The sequence below is a fragment of the Embiotoca jacksoni genome, unplaced genomic scaffold (assembly GCF_022577435.1).
Source record: "Embiotoca jacksoni isolate LCO1_2020_lvr unplaced genomic scaffold, fEmbJac1.0.p SCAF_8, whole genome shotgun sequence".
Taxonomy (NCBI): domain Eukaryota; kingdom Metazoa; phylum Chordata; class Actinopteri; family Embiotocidae; genus Embiotoca; species Embiotoca jacksoni.
In genome coordinates this window covers 20598693-20617237 of record NW_027185436.1, presented here as the reverse complement: position 1 = coordinate 20617237, position 18545 = coordinate 20598693, and the positions used below count along the sequence as shown (strand labels likewise).

At 42.0% G+C, this 18545-nt stretch overlaps 1 protein-coding gene across 9 annotated transcripts in view; it reads right to left on the bottom strand.

The window, feature by feature from the left end:
• fbrsl1 (fibrosin-like 1) overlaps window positions 1-18545 on the bottom strand; it is a 269076-nt gene that overhangs the window by 186974 nt on the left and 63557 nt on the right. For all 9 annotated transcript variants that reach the window (XM_069178423.1, XM_069178416.1, XM_069178422.1 and 6 more), the window contains exon 2: window positions 6548-6772. In XM_069178423.1, the coding sequence (XP_069034524.1) occupies window positions 6548-6772 (225 nt within the window). The remainder of the gene's footprint in view (window positions 1-6547; window positions 6773-18545) is intronic.

The following is an 18545-nucleotide window of genomic DNA, read 5'->3' as shown; positions in this document are numbered from 1 at the left end:
TCTAATTGACTTCACAATTATCTACTGGGAGACAAGGGAGTTCCTTAGTTATGCAATTTCTCCGCTCCTATGGTATATGAAGTCGAAAACTCAGCAAATGTTCTGTTATGTAATTCCTTGGCCAGCTATTGAATTTAATGAAGTCATAAATCACTCAGTTTAAATACTCCCAATTTATAGTTTTGTATTTAAAGCAATTCAATCACAAATAAGACATCCTCTATTTGAAAACACTGCCTTCTAAGTCATGATTCCCACTGGCAAACCACGTTAGGAAAACAGTAATGTTGTGAATGTGGTGTGGATAAGGTTACTGGCTCAAACCCTTGGCACAAATGGGAAGTAGTTCTGTGGGGAAAAATACAAATTTTCCTTTCAACAACCGCTGCTATTGAGGTGCACTGCTGCAAAGCACTTTAAGAGTTTTAATGGGGATTTGTCAGATGTGTGAAAAAAGGCAACAGAATCTATAACCTTTCCCTTAATAATAGAAAAATATCAAAGCCCTTGAAAAAGGTACAGAGCAATTAAGCTATTGGAGTGAAAGTCTACACCAGCTTTAGTCATGTGGCCCACTTTTGCTTTTCTGTGGGTTTTATAGTGCTTAATATAGTACACCATACAATCTTGTTTCTGTTATCAGGCCCCGAGAACTAAAGAAAAATCCGTTTTGAAATAAAAAATGCACATTGCTCAAAAGGCACATATTTATTTCTAATATTCTGAATTCACACACACGGCCGCTAACATCGCAAGGGAATTTCTCCTGACTGCAATCAATTCATCAAAGTCTGTGCAAGTGCATGATATTTTAAAATAATCTGATATCTAATGAACGAATGAAACTCTTCATGATGTAATTCATCTCTCTCTCGCACAGGTGCGCTCATCTGCTTACTTGTCTTTGATGCGGTAAAGACAATTATCCGCTGTGTGATCATGCATACGTATTCATGTTACAAGCAGCTAACTAATTCATGTGTCAAGGTCTGTTACAAGTCACGGTTCTCCACTCGTCTCTCCTGTCTTTGCACACACACACACACACACACACATGGATCGTACCTCATTATCCACTCATCTAATAATGCTCTTTGTTAAATTGCAGTGTTAACCTGACTAACAGGAGTATAGACCTTTTCTATCATGTTCCCACTTACAAGCTTTCCAGCCCCATAATTACATCCAGGATTCCATGTTTTAGGGCTGATCTCATTAAAAGTGCAACAGTTTCTCGATCAACCACAACTTCATAGGTAGACTGCGGTAAAGTGAGCAAAGATAAAAGCTTTTGGGAGAATAAGTGGACTGGGATGTATTCTTAATGCAGAACAAATTTCAGTGAAATGAAAAACCTTGTACCCTGTCACTTAAATAAGCAGCTTCTTCACGGTCATGATACCTCCAGTAGCAGTTTTCTGTTCAAACACGCTGTGACATGAAATTTGTCAACAATAATAAATTGCAGGTCAGCGACTTTCACCGGATGACTCAGTTGGAGAGGATTCACCTTGATCTCCAGTTTAAATGGGCTGGAAGCAGGGTTAGCCCCGGGAGATATTGTCTGCCGGGGTGTCTACTGAGCCGAGCTGCTGCCGCTCAGGGTCGCTGCTCCCCAGATAACAACCAGCCCACCGTTATCAGTCATCCCGATCGCCCGCCCATTACCACCGCCGATGGCCGACGGCGCTCCTGCGTCTATCGCAGCCCTCAGGATGCCCCTGAACTATGCTCCAATGTGCTGTTAATGCCCCAGCTAATCTGATCTGTCTCCAGCTGGCTTACTGCTTATAAACACACCTAGATATGAAGCCGGGGAAGTAATCCTGAAGCAGCTACAGTATGACAGGGGCATGCAGGACGCTGTCTTCCTGTCCATAGCGAGGGGCTGGCAGAGGGAGAGTGGGGGGCTGCTAACTAATAATAGTGTGCAGAGAGGCTTTCTTATATGACATTGTTAGCAAGGTGTGTGGGGCACAGGGTGAAGCACTGCACTAATGGACAGGGATAGTGATGTGTGTGTGTGTGTGTGTGTGTGTGTGTGTGTGTGTGTGTGTGTGTGTGTGTGTGTGCGTGTGTGCGCTTGGCTATCAGTGTGATGCTTGAGCAAGTCAGCATTATATGTTATTCATGACCCCCAGTTGAAGCATACTGAAGGTCAAAGCCATGTTGTTGGGTATTCTGCAAGCTGTTTTTCTGGTATCTTACAGCAGAGAATGCCAGATTAAAAAAAAAAAGACAGTTCAGGTGGATTTGTTTATGGATATTAGTCTCAAACATGTGATGGAAGTGTATTATTTTTTCAAATTATCTTGCTGGCTGATTAAAGGAGCAACAGGTGTTTTTGGTGGTACGATAAACTTCAGAATTCAAAGAATTTCATTCAAGTGAATGTAAGTGGTGAGTTGTTGTTTTTTTATCTACTTTGCTGAATGTGATTTTGTTTCATTTTTGGCTGCAAACTTCTTAAACTGATACAATTCCAGTCAATGTCAGCATTGGCTTTCAAAAGCAACTCCAAACAACACGTGACCGCTACAGAAATGGCTGCTGGCAGGACCTGACAGCAGTCCTTCGACCTTGCTGTGTGCGCGCGCACAATCACGCACACACGCACGCACACTGTCGAGCATTCCTGAGGTGCTGACGAGTCTTCTAATTGGATCAAGTGTCACCCCCCCCCCCCCCCCCCCCTTAATGCCCCGTTGTGACAAACTCTGCTCTGACACTGCAGCCTCTGTCCTCCGGCGAGCTTCTGGCACCCCGGGGTGCCTCGAGGAGACCAACACATCACCTTGCCTGCGGATCATAGTGTGTGACAGACACTGGAAACACCTTCTCTGACTGGAGACACGGCAAAACAGATAGAAATATAGACAGGGGAAACTAAACTGGCCACTTGGAGAAGGAGGGCAGACCGAAGGACAAAGGAGAAAAAGTGTACTTGTGATGATCCTGAAGTATACATAGCTCTCAGTGCAATGCAATCACTGTGATGTGTTAGTTTCTATGACGTGTAAATTACAGTTTATTACACTTTATGTGACTCCCTGAAACAACTTCCAAAAGTGTGAATGAGTCTCTTACATCTATTTCATATCAGATTGTAGAGCGAGTCACAACTTTACATTAACACCTGCTTTACAGGCGGGACGGCTGCTCTGTGCTGCTCTTCCTCCACTGTTACTACAAAAGCTTTCATTTACGTGTGCACACCCATCTGCTTAGGTCGGTTTTGTTGCATGGAATGATTTACAGAGTGCCCTCATAAATTAGAGTTAAATGTTTTCACTGTATTGTTATGCAAATTTACCAGAAAAGACTAAAATACTAAACAACCACAGTACTGTGATAGAGTTTGTTGGTGCTATGCCAGAATATAATCCACAAAGGGCTCCTCTCTGAAACCCAGTCCAGTGTGAAGTGGACAGGTTTTATATGCAACCCAGAACTACTGATGGGTGCATGCAAACATCACAGAGGTTGAGGACATAGTAAGAATAGATTTCTGTATTTATTGCTCTCTCCTTAGTTCATAGTTGTTATATTCCCAGCACTTGCTCTTACGTAGTAACTCCAGGGTCACAAAAATGAAATAAGGCTTTGATGTTGAACTTTTACAGCTGTTGTGATCATTATAAGCCACTCTGGAAAACACAGTAACAGGACCTTGAAATGTGCGAATAGAGGAACAGAGACATACAAATACTCAAAGAGATGGTGGGTGAGCAAGCACTTTATATTAATTCACATTTGTACCTTTAACACAATGACTCAAGAAAATGCTAGTGTATTTGTATGAATAAATGAAAATGACAACCATCAAATTGTTAATAGGATGCAGATGTATTTGTAGGTACAAGTATGTTGTAATGTGCTCTTGCACGGATAAAAAGCAGTGTGAGCGGTCATGTGTGGTCTTAAGAAACACCGCTTGCTCAAACGCCATTACACATATAACTAAAGCACTGAGGATCCATTCAGCAGCTTTCTAAATGCTTATTACCTAGGTGCAGATGAGCTGCTGCATATTTTATAGTGTTATCTATAATTCATTAGCTATGCAACATGATCATGTCATGAGCCTCATTCATCTGCACTGTGATTTTGACTGCAATTGGATGTCGTTGTTTCCCACGGCATGTGAACGTAATTGTTCGTGCTCAAAACAGTAATAATGGAACTGGGAATTGGGAGTTGTAGTTACAGTATGTGTTAAAGCCGTGCTTTAGTTCTCAGCATGTGAAGTGAAGCCAGGGCGGGTTGAAAGATACGTTAGCTGCTTGTTCTCGGGCACGGAGACAGTCAAGCAACGGCTGAGCCAGACGCCAAGATTAAAGAGAGCAAGTGAGACAAGAAAAAAAAAGCGAAGGGATTGGAATGTTTAAAAGTTAAGTAAGAGCAGTGAACCGCAGAGGCAGAGGCAGCCAGCAGTGCTTTATAGATCTACTTGGAAGAAAGATGTCTCCAGTTATCTATGGATCACAGGACTGGTGTTTTTTAAGGGGACTTTAATAATGCATGAGATCAATGTGCTTTAACCAGTAACTCATTACAGCAGTTCACTGACGCAGACAGACTCAGCCTGAAACAATGTTACCGCTGTTGCATTCAAAATTCCTGGTATACAGTCTTATTATCTGTGTTGCAATTTCAAGAGGACTGTATGCAGATTTGTGACCTTCATGACTTCTTCTGCACATTTTAAAATATATGCACATCAGTGACTATACGGGCATTTTGTTTAGCATTCCCAAGACACAAGTCTGTGGATATTTGGGGCTTGACTGACAGCAGTAAAATGCAAATATTGATACATTATCTAACAAATAGGATCAACACTTTTTCAAGGAACAAATATGTGTGCGGTTTCTGATGGTAGAAATGCAAAACAAATAGGAAAAATAATGTATTTAGGTTTCGTTTGTCTGCTTTATAACCTCTCTACACCTTAATCTCCCCGGAAACATGTGTAGTGTATCTTCAGATGAAGTAACTATAAAGCATCAAATTCAGCTGAGTGGAAATGACACAGGTTTTAGATGACAGCAGCAGTTTGCTGACGTTATAGAGTTATTATCTGCTGAAATGTAGATCTGGTTCAGTAATTGCAGCCTATTGCACTTACACTGTGGATAAGAGCATCAACTAAATACATAATTTCTAACTGTCTCTTAGCAAACTAAATATCACAGCCAAACTCATTTTCAGCCATGTTAACTTCCTCAGGAAATCTTATCTAAGAGATATTTTTGTCTGTGGAGGAGTCCTCCGGGCTACACAGCCTCATTATTTAGCTTGGCTTCCTGACTACATTTCCCCTCTTATCCTCAACAGCACTATGGTGGATCTTGGCCTCAGACAGGAGCATAAAAACATCCGCCCATTTAAACAAACTGTTAACACATAGTCGGGCTATCTCAGTGGGACAGACTCGGAGTCTGTGGGCTCTGCAGTGTGCTTGAAGCCGGGGATATATTGGCACTTCTCTGTCTGCATAACCAAACAGAAAAACACTTCAGCAGTCGTGAAGGAAAACAAGAATAGGATGGCAGGGTAAAGCCACCTGAAGGCAGCACAACAGTTTTGAGCTAGCAGAATGCAGAAACACAACGCCTCAGTCCCAAAACTATTGAAAAAGTATTGAAACTCACAATTACACAAAGTGCGGTCACCACCAAGCAAAGGCATTTGCAAACAGACGAGTGCCAGCCATCTACCAGTCAATAAATATCCGAGGAGCATGTTACTGTTGAAACCAAAAATGCAAAAGATACTTGCACCAACAGAAATAGAGTGGTATGACAGACACCATTAAAAAGTCACAGCATAAAGTCACATTAGAAAGCAGCATGAGAAAGGTCAGCGCCCGTTTTCACCACCAATCACAATGGAAGAAACATCATTACTAACTACAGGTTGACAAAAACTTTAAAAAAATAAAGATCATGTATAATGCAACTCTGCTTTTATGGCAATGACCTCAACTTCCATATAGGACAATGGGAGATGTGTCAAAGGCCACTATTTGAAAAGCAATGAAAAACCAAGTAAATGTTTAAAAAAAATGACTAACTCCATTTTTCAAAATGACTCAAGCAATATAAAGTCAATTTTAGACAGATTTAAGTGGGCCAAAACTCCACGACAGCCTTTAGGATTTGAGGAGAATGATTCTCTCCAGCTGAACACTAAGATGTGGTTTGATAGAGGTGCACTGATAGAGGGGACTCAAGTGTCTCACATGAAGTAAAGTCATCTCTTCACAGCCTTAGCACTGTGGTACAAAAGTCCCTGCTAACACAAGAATAAGTCGCACCTCACATGGGTGTAAAGATCTGTTCGCACCGTTCACCTTTGTCTACAAATTTTTCCAGTAGATTTTGATACGGATGGAAAAAGCTATACTTTCTTGGAGAAAAGGACTGTCTGGCTCCAAAGACTGAATTCACACACCGTAGGCTGCTCATTAGTTGTCAACGAAGCATGCATGTAACCTTTCTGACTTACACTGATCTCCTGTCCCAGTACATCGGACTTTACTTACCATTTTGTTCTTCTTGGAGTACGTCTTCTTCAGCAGCCTCTCGTTCATCCTCTCCTGCTCCCGCTGGGCGTGATGAAGGAAACCGTTCTCCAGAGCATCCATCACGGGCTGGACGTTCTCCTCTTCCTCCTCCACCTTCTCGTCGTCCTTCTTCTGCCGCTTCGCCACCTTTTTCTCCTTCCACCGCTCCTTCTTCTCCTGGGTCTTCACAACTCCGGTCTTCTTCTGCGGGCGGAGAAAGAGAGCTCGTTCAATAGACTGTACATATAAATGTATCAATACATGCATGACCAAACACTGCGTCGGTACTCAGCGATGATGTCTTGTAGATAAAAGACACTAATAAAACAGAACAGAACTAAAACTAAATAATGAAAACTAAGCAAGTTAGTGACATATAACTTGTTGCATGCAGCCCTGTTGTCACTTTTTAAATAATCTGGTTTATTTTCCATTTGAATTCTGCGTCACATCCAGTGACAGATACTCATCAACTCCACGCTGACAAGAGATTTAACGCTCAGTGTCTCAAGGATTTCCTTAAAAACCTTGAAACAATCGTAGAGCAGGTGATGACAAGTCTCTGAAAAACGACATCTCGCGCTGCCTTCAAACAAGAACAAAGCAGACAGCTCTCGATGGATAGACAGAGTGGCAGGAGATAGATGTGTAAAAGAAAGGAGGGCGGGTGTGCCGCAGCTGGCAAACAGTCAAGTGCACGGCCTCTTTCACTTCTGGCTTACACAAAGCAAGCAAACAGTCAAGCAGAGCGAGGTGACGCTCACTCTCTCTCTCTCTGTCTCTCTCTAAAGTCATCTTTAATCCTGTCAACAGCAGAACAATGCCTTACTGGAGCCCATAATCACTTTATGGCTCAGATATAATGAGCTTATGATATGAAGTGCTGCTTTAACACACACTGGAGAAAATATAGTCGCTTTACATTTACACTATGACCAAGCAATTTCCCCCTTTCACGAATTATTCCATTCACGCTTAGGCAGCGGCCTGCATGGAGCTGGTGTTTGTTTATTGAAATTCAAATACCATTAATAGCTGCCTGGTATCTTTCTCAGTGGTTTTACTTCCCCAAATCTCCCCCCACCAGGGTAACACAGGCAGATAAACATGTCATAAGCTGTAAATACACTTTTACTAGTGCCTGGTGTTTCAGTGAAGCCGGTGTCCAAGCCTTGCAGTTCATCTTAACAAAAACAAATTAAAAATTCTGGATTCACTATTTCCTGGGAGACAGCAACTTGTCTTGTGCAGATTTCACAAATTATCATAAATTACCAGTTTCTAACATTTGAATATTATAAAAGTCTGCACCGTATACATAATTACTAGCAACGAACTGTTTTCCTGAGAGCAGCGAAATGTAAAATTTTCCACTCGATGATTTGAAAGCAGCTGGAAAACAGAAGACATAACATTGTTTTTGAACGCTATACTGAGTATACAATGTACTTAACACTGGATGGCAGTTTTCACCATTTTCTGATATTTTATTGACCAAATGACTGGTCAGTTTGGAAAAACAAAAACAAAGAATTAAACAATAGTAAAAAGAACCATTAGTTGTGGCCCTAGTTTGAAGTTGCTGAACATTGCCACTGCGCTGATCTTAATTTCTGGTGATCTTCCCATGAGCAACCAAAACCGTGACAGACAGCTGTGTGCCTCAAAGAAAACCTTCCACCTGTTAACAGTTAACACTGTTAACCGTGTCACATTAGTAGTAGTGGGAGTGCAGCATGGCAAATCATTCAGAAGGAAGCACCAGCTTTTTGAAAAAAGGTTGACAGGAAACGATGCCAAGTGGAGACCGCTGAAGACGTAAACCTACAACCTACAACTCTGCACCGTGAAACACTTCACCCTGAGCTCCTGAGAGTCAATTTCATACCACTGATCAGGTAATAGCTAATGTTTGTTAGTGTTTACTGCATCTATCCTCCACGACACAACATGAATACATAACTCATTCACAAAGATGAGTTAGGTCACTGGCAGTGGGAGTAACATCAAAGATATTGCCAACATGAGATAGTGAAGAAGAAAACACACACGGGCACAAATGCACATCTGCCATCCTGTGGAAAACACTGCTGCCTGCCCGCCCTGCTGGTGTGCCGATTGATTGAATTGCATCCTCCCCCTGAGCTTCTGCTGCCTCTTATTTCCATATCTGGAAATAAGATGGAGCCGGTGACATGCTGCTGTTTGGTAAAGCCTGTCGGCGGACGTCACTGCGTGTTTTGAACGACACAGGACGACACACCGCTGCTTGAAGCTGCGTGGCGCTTCAGCCAGAGGGCTGCTAGTTCACGTTTTCAGCATCTGTTCACAGCCAGCAGCACTCGGTCCGACCACTGTCAACTCAGTGCTCCATATGAATAATCAAATTATCAGCTCCAAGGGTGGGAGGTTAGCAGATGGGTAGAGCATTAGCCCCATAACTGCTAATGAATGACACCTTCCGTGACAAAAGGTGCCCGTGGGTGAGGCAGGCACTTTAAAAAAAAAGACACCAAAAAACCCCACTCTTAATGGAACGGAGGAAGGCTTCAATAATGAAATGCAATTAAAGTGCAGGAAAAATATCCAAAAAAATTTAAAAGGCGAGGACAAAGATCCTACAAACACCCACACAGACACTGTCATTACGATGTTGTGGTCTTGCATGAATTATTTTGTGTTACTCTCAACATGTTTGTAGCTGAACTGTTTCTTCGCTCACTGGCTGGTAAAATTCCAAACTTCCCACATGAAGCGTTTCTGTTTATAGTTTTATTCTCTCTAGTTTTAAGGAAAAAATTACCTTAACACTTTTTAAACTAGGCACGAAACTCGCTGACTGTGGGAAGATTGATTTTTTTTTATTTTTTTTTTCATCATGAAAGGAAAAACAGTTACAACAACAGTGGACTTGATGGGAATATAGATCTCCTATATGCAACTGGTTATTTTTCAACCAAAACATTAGGACAAAGAAAGACTTGGTAATGTGTCAGCCATAATATTATTCTTATATTATCCCTCTGGGGGTAAATTTCAAGTATCATAACCTAACCCTGCTTACAAGTTGACACCAATTTGACAGAAGGATTCAATGTCATCTCACTGACAACACACACAAAGCAGCTTTTCACACCCCTGGAGAAAACAGATTCATTTCTCACGAGGGACCAGACGGTACTAACAGACAACGTGTCATGCCATTCATTACCTGGAGATCCGCCCGTAAAGAGCTGTTACCAGAACAGAGCAGCCAGAGTCTGACAACAGAGGATGCCGAGAACAGGACCAGGTGTTTTCCTCCCTTCAGTCGGAGCTCATCGTCTACTATGACTTTCCATCAATAATCATGAAGACGGGTGAATGGATTGCAGTTTCCCATCCCCTCAGATATTAATAGAAATCCTTGTGAACAAACCTGCGGTGAGTGGTGGGATCAATTAAGCATCAACTTGCAGATATGTGAAGTCTTATTAGCATTCAGGAGGATATCCCTGTGGTGATTGTCTGTTTCATTCAGCCAAGGTAGACAACACAAAGTAAGACAAAAGAACTACACTGACTATCTGACAGCTTGACACCATCATCTTTGATTGTATTTAATGTCTGAAAAGAGGCTTGGCAGCATCTTTGTGGGTTTGGAAGAATGTGTGCAAGCTAATGCCTTTTCATACAGCAATCCAAAGAGATTAGCATCACTTCAGGAAAGACACCATTTGCAGGAATCAGAATGTGGAATTAGCTTCTCTTGTATGGTCTAAAAACGTAGAAAAACAAACTCTAAATCTTCATCTGTCATACATTTACGTACAGCTACAACGGAATATGACCTTTCAACCAAATACAGCTTAGACAATCGCTAGGTTCTTCTCTGTCTGTGTATTTCCAACTATAATCTAGATATTAACAATTCTGGAAATCCTTCCTCACGTCAACGCCTGACATTAAATTCCAATTTCCACTGAAAATAGAGCTGCTGCACATTTTTATTACCTCACTAGCACGATAATGCCACTTGACTCTAATTCTGTACAGTTCTTATTAAGTTCTTAATGTGCAGAGAAGTCCGATCCATCCAAGCAACAATCAGAGTAAATTGTGGTGCCAAACCTCTAATGACAAACTGGGCCGAATCACCAGAAAGCTGTCGGAGTTTTAACCCTTTTATATCAATGACCTGCACAGACTCTGAAATGGTTAAGGAAAAGAAATTATCTAAAAAGGTCAAGTTTGAACTATCTTACTGAGTTAGGTGACCTTTCAACCTGTTGAGCAGATATTTTCTGAGGGATGTGGTCACGCTGTACAGGATTACATTTACAATTGGCGGACATCTAATTGCAATGCGACCAATGCCAGTGGTGAAATTCCAAACCCTGATGAGTTTTGCATACATTTACACCTGACATCCGTTTTTTTCTGATACAAGCAATGGATCGAATTTAATTCCAGGTGCAAATGCAGTAACACTTGGCTGAGTGCAACATCAAATCAAGCAAGCACAACAAATTCAAATTCATTTGTATGTAGAGACGCTTCATTCATGTCACCACCCTCCCGCTGACCTTCATGCTCCGTCTCCGTTTCACCTCGAATATAAACAGTCTAATAAAGCTCAAATATAAAAGAAATGTCACAAAAATGCCTAAGGAATAAATAAATGAAAATCAGCCGTTCAAAACTCACACTTTGTTGCTAATATACAGTGGCAGGTTGTGGTGGAGCCTCCAGGGTGGTATGTGGAGCAGCTGCCACCCGAAAGAAAACGCTGCGCAATCCTTTGTTTTTCGGACAAAGTTGAGTTATTGAACATATCAACTTCTGTATAATTCTGTCACATCATTTATAGATCTCAAAACCTGCCCCTGCTGGAATATACAGACACACACCAGTGAAAAAGATGTAGTTCTGGGCAGGTGTAAAAATGTGTCATACTTCTCTCTCTCTGGTTTTGTATAACTGTTAATCATATTATCAAAGCACCACAGAGCAATTAGACTTTGTTTCGAACATTTGCACCTGCTCTCAACACACTCTCCTGTCTGCTGCATTCTATCAGTAAGCAGCACATTTTAATTGTTTCTATGCGTCATTTTCATTTATTCACAGTCCACGACTCAGACAACAGATCTATATTAGCTGTAGGAGAAGAAGGGTAATCCATCACTGTGTCTGTCAGCAACAGCTTAGTTGTGGTATAATTTCCATATGCCAAAGGCCTGAAGTCAGGTTTTTTCTTTTATGAAACGCGTACTAACTTATTTCTGCACATAATGGAGCGGCCTTATCACGCACAGTATTATTAAAAAACAATTTACAAATCAAAAGAATGAAATACTGATGCAAATAATTGCAAAAAAAAGTAGATGCTTTTCTGCAGGTAAAAAAAACAACATTGCATTTCATTGTGCATTAAAGCCTTTAGTATGTGAAATGCATGAATTTCATTTGCGTACTATCATGTTATCTTTTAACCTTTGGGGCCACTGCAAACGGTATCATTAAAAACATGACTTCCAACCTTCCTTTATTTCCCTGGTGTCTTGTCTAATCTTTTTGTCCACCATTACGAGTATTGCTCTCCACCTGTATTGCTTTCAATTAGACAAAGTGGTCAAAGTGGTGAATCTGCCTCATTTTCACTGTTCAGCCCGGGGGCAGTTGAGAAGAAGTGGCTTAAGATACGACGTGAAGAGGATAGAGAGGATGGCTAGAGAAACAGAAAGAGAGGTATAGTGCAGTAATGGGGAGGGAGAGCAGAGGGGGTCTCAGCCTGGAACAGGAGCGACCGCTTGACTGGTTTGACCTGACCATGTTACCCTGGCAACAGTACGGGGGAGCTTTGTTGCTGTTCCAGGGTGCATGGGGAGTGGAGCGTGTGTGTGTGTGTGTGTGTGTGTGTGTGTGTGTGTGTGTGTGTGTGTGTGTGTGTGTGTGTGTGTGTGTGTGTGTGTGTGTGCGTGCGTGCGTGTGCGTTTGTGTGTGTGTGTGTGTGTGTACGAGTGCATAAAATCCAACACAGGTTTCCTTGCCGGCAACAATAAAGTGCATGGCTTTACGTGGTTATGCTGGGGCCTTAAGATCCACCGTGGAAACACATTCAGTTCCCAAAGGAAGGTTTATGCATTCTGCACAGAGGAATGTCAGCAACCCTGAAGATGCTTGCAAAGGGTAAGGGGTCTTCGTGAGGCATGCATAAACCAGAAGGCAAAGGAGTTTCACAAATGGAGCCTGGAGTGCAGAAAAATAGACAGGGTGTGTAAAGAGAGAGGGAGATAAAGACAGATGGTGGTGTCTAATGCACATCATCACGCTTTCTCCACTGCACTCTCTTCTTTCTGAGGCCAGTAATTATTTAGGAGACACAAAGAGCTCTGCAGGATACACCTCCCTTGACATTAAGCGGTGCCACAGAGAGATTACAGGGCTGTCTTGGAAATTCGCCACTGTTCCACTGCTCTCCACCGGAGTTGTAGCAAAACTGTCAATTACATACTTCAAAACAGCATTGTAAGTTTCACTAAAGGCCCATCAAGTGCCACGAGGGAACTGTGAAAACAGGGACTGAATCCGAGTCATAAAATTGCAAACATTGCAATGCATTGTGGCAAACTGCATACCGACACATGGCTCCCAACTTCAGAGTAACCTGCTGAACCTCTACCTAAGGTACCAAGTGGAGAAAAGTATTTACAAGGAAATCCCTATTTTACTGCTGCAATGTAATTCACAGCATCGGTGTGCCAACAAAGAAAGTGAAGAGAAAGACTGCAAACAAGCAAACACAAGCATTGCACATTTATAAATAAGAAAATGCCTTAAGTGGAAGGAGATCAATGCAACATGAGACAACAAACAACGTCTTTAAAAATCCTGTGAAATTGGCATTTTAATTGCCTGAAAAAAAATAATATTCAGTGGTGAGCTTCTGCTAGGCATAGGACTAAAGAGTTTGCATAATAAAGTCATCTCAGCCTCATCAAATCCACTCGTTGCCTGATTGATTCATCAATAACATCCTGCTCCAACAGTCTTCTTTTAAATAATTTACACACCATTAAAGTAAGCAACGGTGCGATTTAATTGGACGTTTGAACATATTGTACAGTGTACAAGGCAGGAATTTGAAATACTTTATACGTGATGAACCTATGCAGCACATTAAAAGTGAAGTTTGAAATCACTGTCTGAATTCTGGGCTGCGAAAGTCGTAGTGTAGCTCCAGCACGTCTTTGTTTGGCTGACATTTAACTTTCAGGAGGTTGGAGTTACAAAGACTATCAGGCTCATTTCCCGTAAGCATTTACGATCTGAAAGCGGAGCACAGCTGTATACGGAGTTGTTGTTTTGTTTTTTTTATCTCTTTGGTGGTGTCCGTCTGCGTATTTCCTAGTAACCCTGGTTTGAAAGGTATTCAGAAGTTCACCTCTCTTACGTTCCCGTTTCTTATCAAAGCAGCAGAGCAGCCATTTGGCGCGCCACTTCAGCACTGTTCAGCCCCCTTTAAGCTGGCTGAAGTGTGTAGATTTATTGCTCAGCTGTTGGACTTATTCTGCACGCATTACCGTGGCTCTTGGCACGTCAGATAAATCACTCCGACTTGTCATGATGTCGACTGGATTGATTTAATCACACTGCCCCTGCTAGCTTCCAGTAGTGCCGTGCATGTGACGCTCCTCAGAGACAGCAGAGCATACACCTCCCGTCCAACGCCGCTGTCGGCTACATCAAACACACCTTTGATTAACTTGGAGCATGCACTCATTTACTCAGCCTCCCCGTTTCTCTCAAAGCATATAATCACAGGGTTCCTGCCTCGAAGTCAGAAATGAGAACACATTGTGTGCCAAGGAGCTTATCAGGCTGTGAACAAGAGAGGGCACACATTTCTACAGTGATCAATGTTGCGTAATTGGCTGGCGCGCAGATTAAATGAAGCGCATCCTTTTCACCTTTTGTTAATCGATGTGGTGTATTTTTCCTGTTCATTTGACTTCACGGTTAAAGGCCTTATCTTTTCTGAGTGTAAGCTAGTTTTTTTGGCGGGGTTTGCACATCAGGCGGTGTGTTAAGGGAAGAGCGTGAACAGGAGATGTGAGGTGGTAATCCCTGGCAGGTCAGCCCGCTGCTACATTCATCCAGCTATCAAGAGGCCGACCTGCGGGTCGGCCTCCTCCCTCACTCTGTCACTTCCCTCTCTTTCTGTATGACGTACTGCTGAACCCTTAGTCGCTGCGCTTGCTTTCTCTGTTTTACATCGGTCCGAAGTATGCCGAGTTTGAGAATAACCATCAGGAGGATTTCAGGGTAAAAGCATTAAGGAAGTCTGAAACACAATGTTCTCTGTAGAATTTGGTTTGTTATAATAATGAGTGGCATATTCGTACTTGTACTTAAAGTAATGATTTCCATTCCAGACCTTAACAGATGGAATGGGCTACTTTCAAAGTAAAGCCACGAGTGACAGTTTGCAGCAGCTAAAAGAGACCATTGAAATTCTCAGCGAGTACTTTGCAAGATATTAGCCGAAATGAACTGCGCTCAAACTTGGGAAAGCAAAGGGAGAAGGAGAAGGTGCAGACGAGCAGGAACAAGAGGGATGTTTCTGATAGTTTTGTAACCGGTTTTGTAATCCAGTGGATCTTGGCCTGGAGATCTCCTCTTGACAGCACCGCGGCTTTAGTGAGTGTGTGTGCCGGTGTCGATAGCCCTCCCGCCTTTCTCTGTTACTTCTTCATTCCCTCTCCCCTCTATTATTGCTCTCTACGCCCATCTGATTGCATTTCTTTAACTAGTAGAGTGTGTGAGCACTGCCGATTTTTATTACCTTTAAAGTGTTCTTATGGTTGTGTAAGCTACTGCCTGTTTATGTGTGTATACACAGGATATGAATGTTTATGACTTTTGTTGTGTGAGCACATGGATAAATAAAAAGAACATCGTAGGTATTTGTAGGATTGTATATGCTGTTGTGAATGCCAAAGATTACCAGTGATTGTGTCTGTCACTGTAGATGTTTGCACGCATTTGTGTGAATGTGAGTGTGTGTGCAGTGATTTCAATCATTGCGACATATATTGCAGTCGGAGGTCGTTTAAATGTGTGTGTGTGTGTGTGTGTGTTTGCATGTGCATCTAGTGAATCCACGGTAGCGTGTTTTGTAATGAGTGTGTTTGTGTGATGGTGCGTGTGCGTGCAGCACACACGTGCGAGGGCTAAATTAGCTCCTGAAGTGACACCATCTGGCCAGCGGGTGCTAAGGGGAGAGGAATAGGGGGAATGCAGCGATAACAGGGTGGTGCAGCACAACAATAAACACCGGCTTTAAATCTGCTTAACAGCTCGAACAAACACAAAGGAAACAAGAGAGCACAGACACACACTTCACATTTCAGGAATGGAAGACGCTAGAGGCAAGACGAAGGACATCTGATCAACATTGCTCCACATTTCCACAGACATTATATGTTGATACAACAAATGAGTCGCTGTGTGTGACTTATAGGGCAGTATTTTTTTTTTTTTTTAATGTTTTCTAAGCTATTTATAACTAACAAGTATATATTTTATATTTCTTTTATGTTACTTGGAGTACCAGTATCAACATTCGTTTTGTTACATTTACTTCAGGATTAAATATTTGTTTAAAGTCAAACAACTACAAAAACGTTCCTCTGAGGATACTCTACGTGAAATGATCAGTTTCTGATCTGCAAGTTTCAACGTCACATCGAGTACACTGTTCAACAGAATCTTCTATTTGAAATCATGAATATCAGATCTGACAATAATTAACAAGTTGGTAACAGTTCATTGAGCATGTAAACAAATATTACGGACAAATGATCAAAATAAAATGTAATAATCAGGCTCGATTCTTGCTCGACACAAAGTATAGCAACACGAGTGCTATAATTAAGATAAATTATAAATAACACGAGCAGCGATTCATAGAGAACACTTTAGAATCCTATTAGAAATTAATCCAAACATGAAATAGGCAATAAATCAATATGTACATGAATAGTACGGGATGAGAGATGCACAGTGATAAAATACAATCACAATTAAGTGTGACGACTGATGCCATTAGTGCAATATTGATTGATTGTTACATGCTACATTTACTGTATTAAAAACGTAATAATCATTGTCAGAATTAATATTTGTGATTTCAAATTCTGGTGAACAATGTACGCCTTTGTGTTGATGTCGTCAGTGTTTTAGGAGGAACGCTTTACGGCATCCAGTAGAGAGTAAAGTGATCATTTAAAGTAGAGCACCTCCTGAGCAAACATTTATTCGTTGCTTGAACTTTAAAGAATATTTAATCTTGGCAACCACTGTTGTGGCGTTAACGTTACATCAGACAACACTTCCAGGTGGCGTTAAGCTCTGCATCAGCTGATGTGTCGGCTGAGTTGTCCGCCACCAATTGAGCAGTTTATTTCAGCTGTCAAACCCGCTTGCACAGTCCCTGCTGCTGATCACTTTGCTGCTGCTGCTGCTGCTACGGCAGCTGATGCATCTCTCATCCGACTGCCAAGCCAGCGTGCGTCCATGGGCTCACTTTTCTTTACGGTTCTTCGCAGCTGGGTGAACTCATGTCTGATAGCTTCAGATCTGGTGTTTCCGGTGTGTCGAGCCAAAAACATACTTTCAATAAAAAAAATTGTTTTTAAATCCAGTCGGTCTAAATTACTGCTCTGCAACTATTGAGTCTAATGGACTATTGAGTCAAACGGAAGACACATTTGTATAACATTGGCAGGTATTGGACACTTACTGGCCATGGTAAACATCTTCAACAAGATTACAAACGGAGATCATGTGCTACCAGATATCACAGGTCTCACCTCCCACGGGCTCTTCTAGAGACTATTAAGTAGATTGTCTGACAGGAAAGAGGCTTTTTACCGGAGGCCAATATGTCCTGTGAACCTCCCACCCCTTGTCGCAGGAAGCTCCCTGATTCCTGCTGCTAAACCCACACACTGCAGCCCGAAATACAGCCGGGTGTCATTCTCCGGTTTTTCTCCTTTCCTCACAATCTCCAGAGAAAGGAAGTGTTGCCTCGGCAACAGCTATTCCCATTGGTGGAGCAGAATAACAAATAAACTGCTATAAATGTGTAATATTGGTCTCACACTGTCAACAAATCAGCCCAACATATTTTCTGTACCAACTGTTGACTATGTTTTTTTTCATGGGTGAAAGTGCTAAAAACACACAAGGGACTTTAACGGCAAGCCTCTTCAAGAAGAATAAACAACAAGCTTTTGACTAACAAACACGCGTTTCCGTCTGTACTACCGAACGCTCACTTTTTGACAGTCATTCTCTCGGTCTTCTCACTACAAAGCCAAATCAAAGCACAAATTACAAAAATAAATTTCCTTCCCACTGCTGACTAACTCAGAAGTTGGCAGAAGTGTTTTGACGTCAGTGGAATTTTTGAGCGCGTCCTGCTGTGAGCTGAACCGGTGTGAGGAGTTGGCTTTGTTCACGCAGCAGGAGGCTGACAGAGCAGAAGATTCCCAGCCGGAGACAACTGACGGGAGAAGAGAAAGCTCAGATCTGCCTTCAGCCTCATACTGTACTACTGCAGTCAGAGCAACACCTATCTCTGAAAACTAAGACCCTTTTTTTTTTTACATGTAAGTTACAAATTCTTTTTAGGCCTGACGATGATGGATCTGAAATAAACTTTACAAACCAATGCGGACTTGAGAACTTAAGTAAAAAAAACTTGATAACTGCTCGATGACAGGCTGCAAGGTTTCTCCATCCGAACCCTCGGGCAAATTCCCATTCAGTTGAAAATCTGCCCTCGAGGGACATTTTGAAGATCTGAAAAGATCTGCGACCGGTACAAATTATATAGTTAACACCATGCAGAGCCTTTCAACTCAGTTAAGATCCATAACTGGAAATCAGATTCACGAGTTGTCCGCCCTGCAGGAACAGCCCGCGGCTC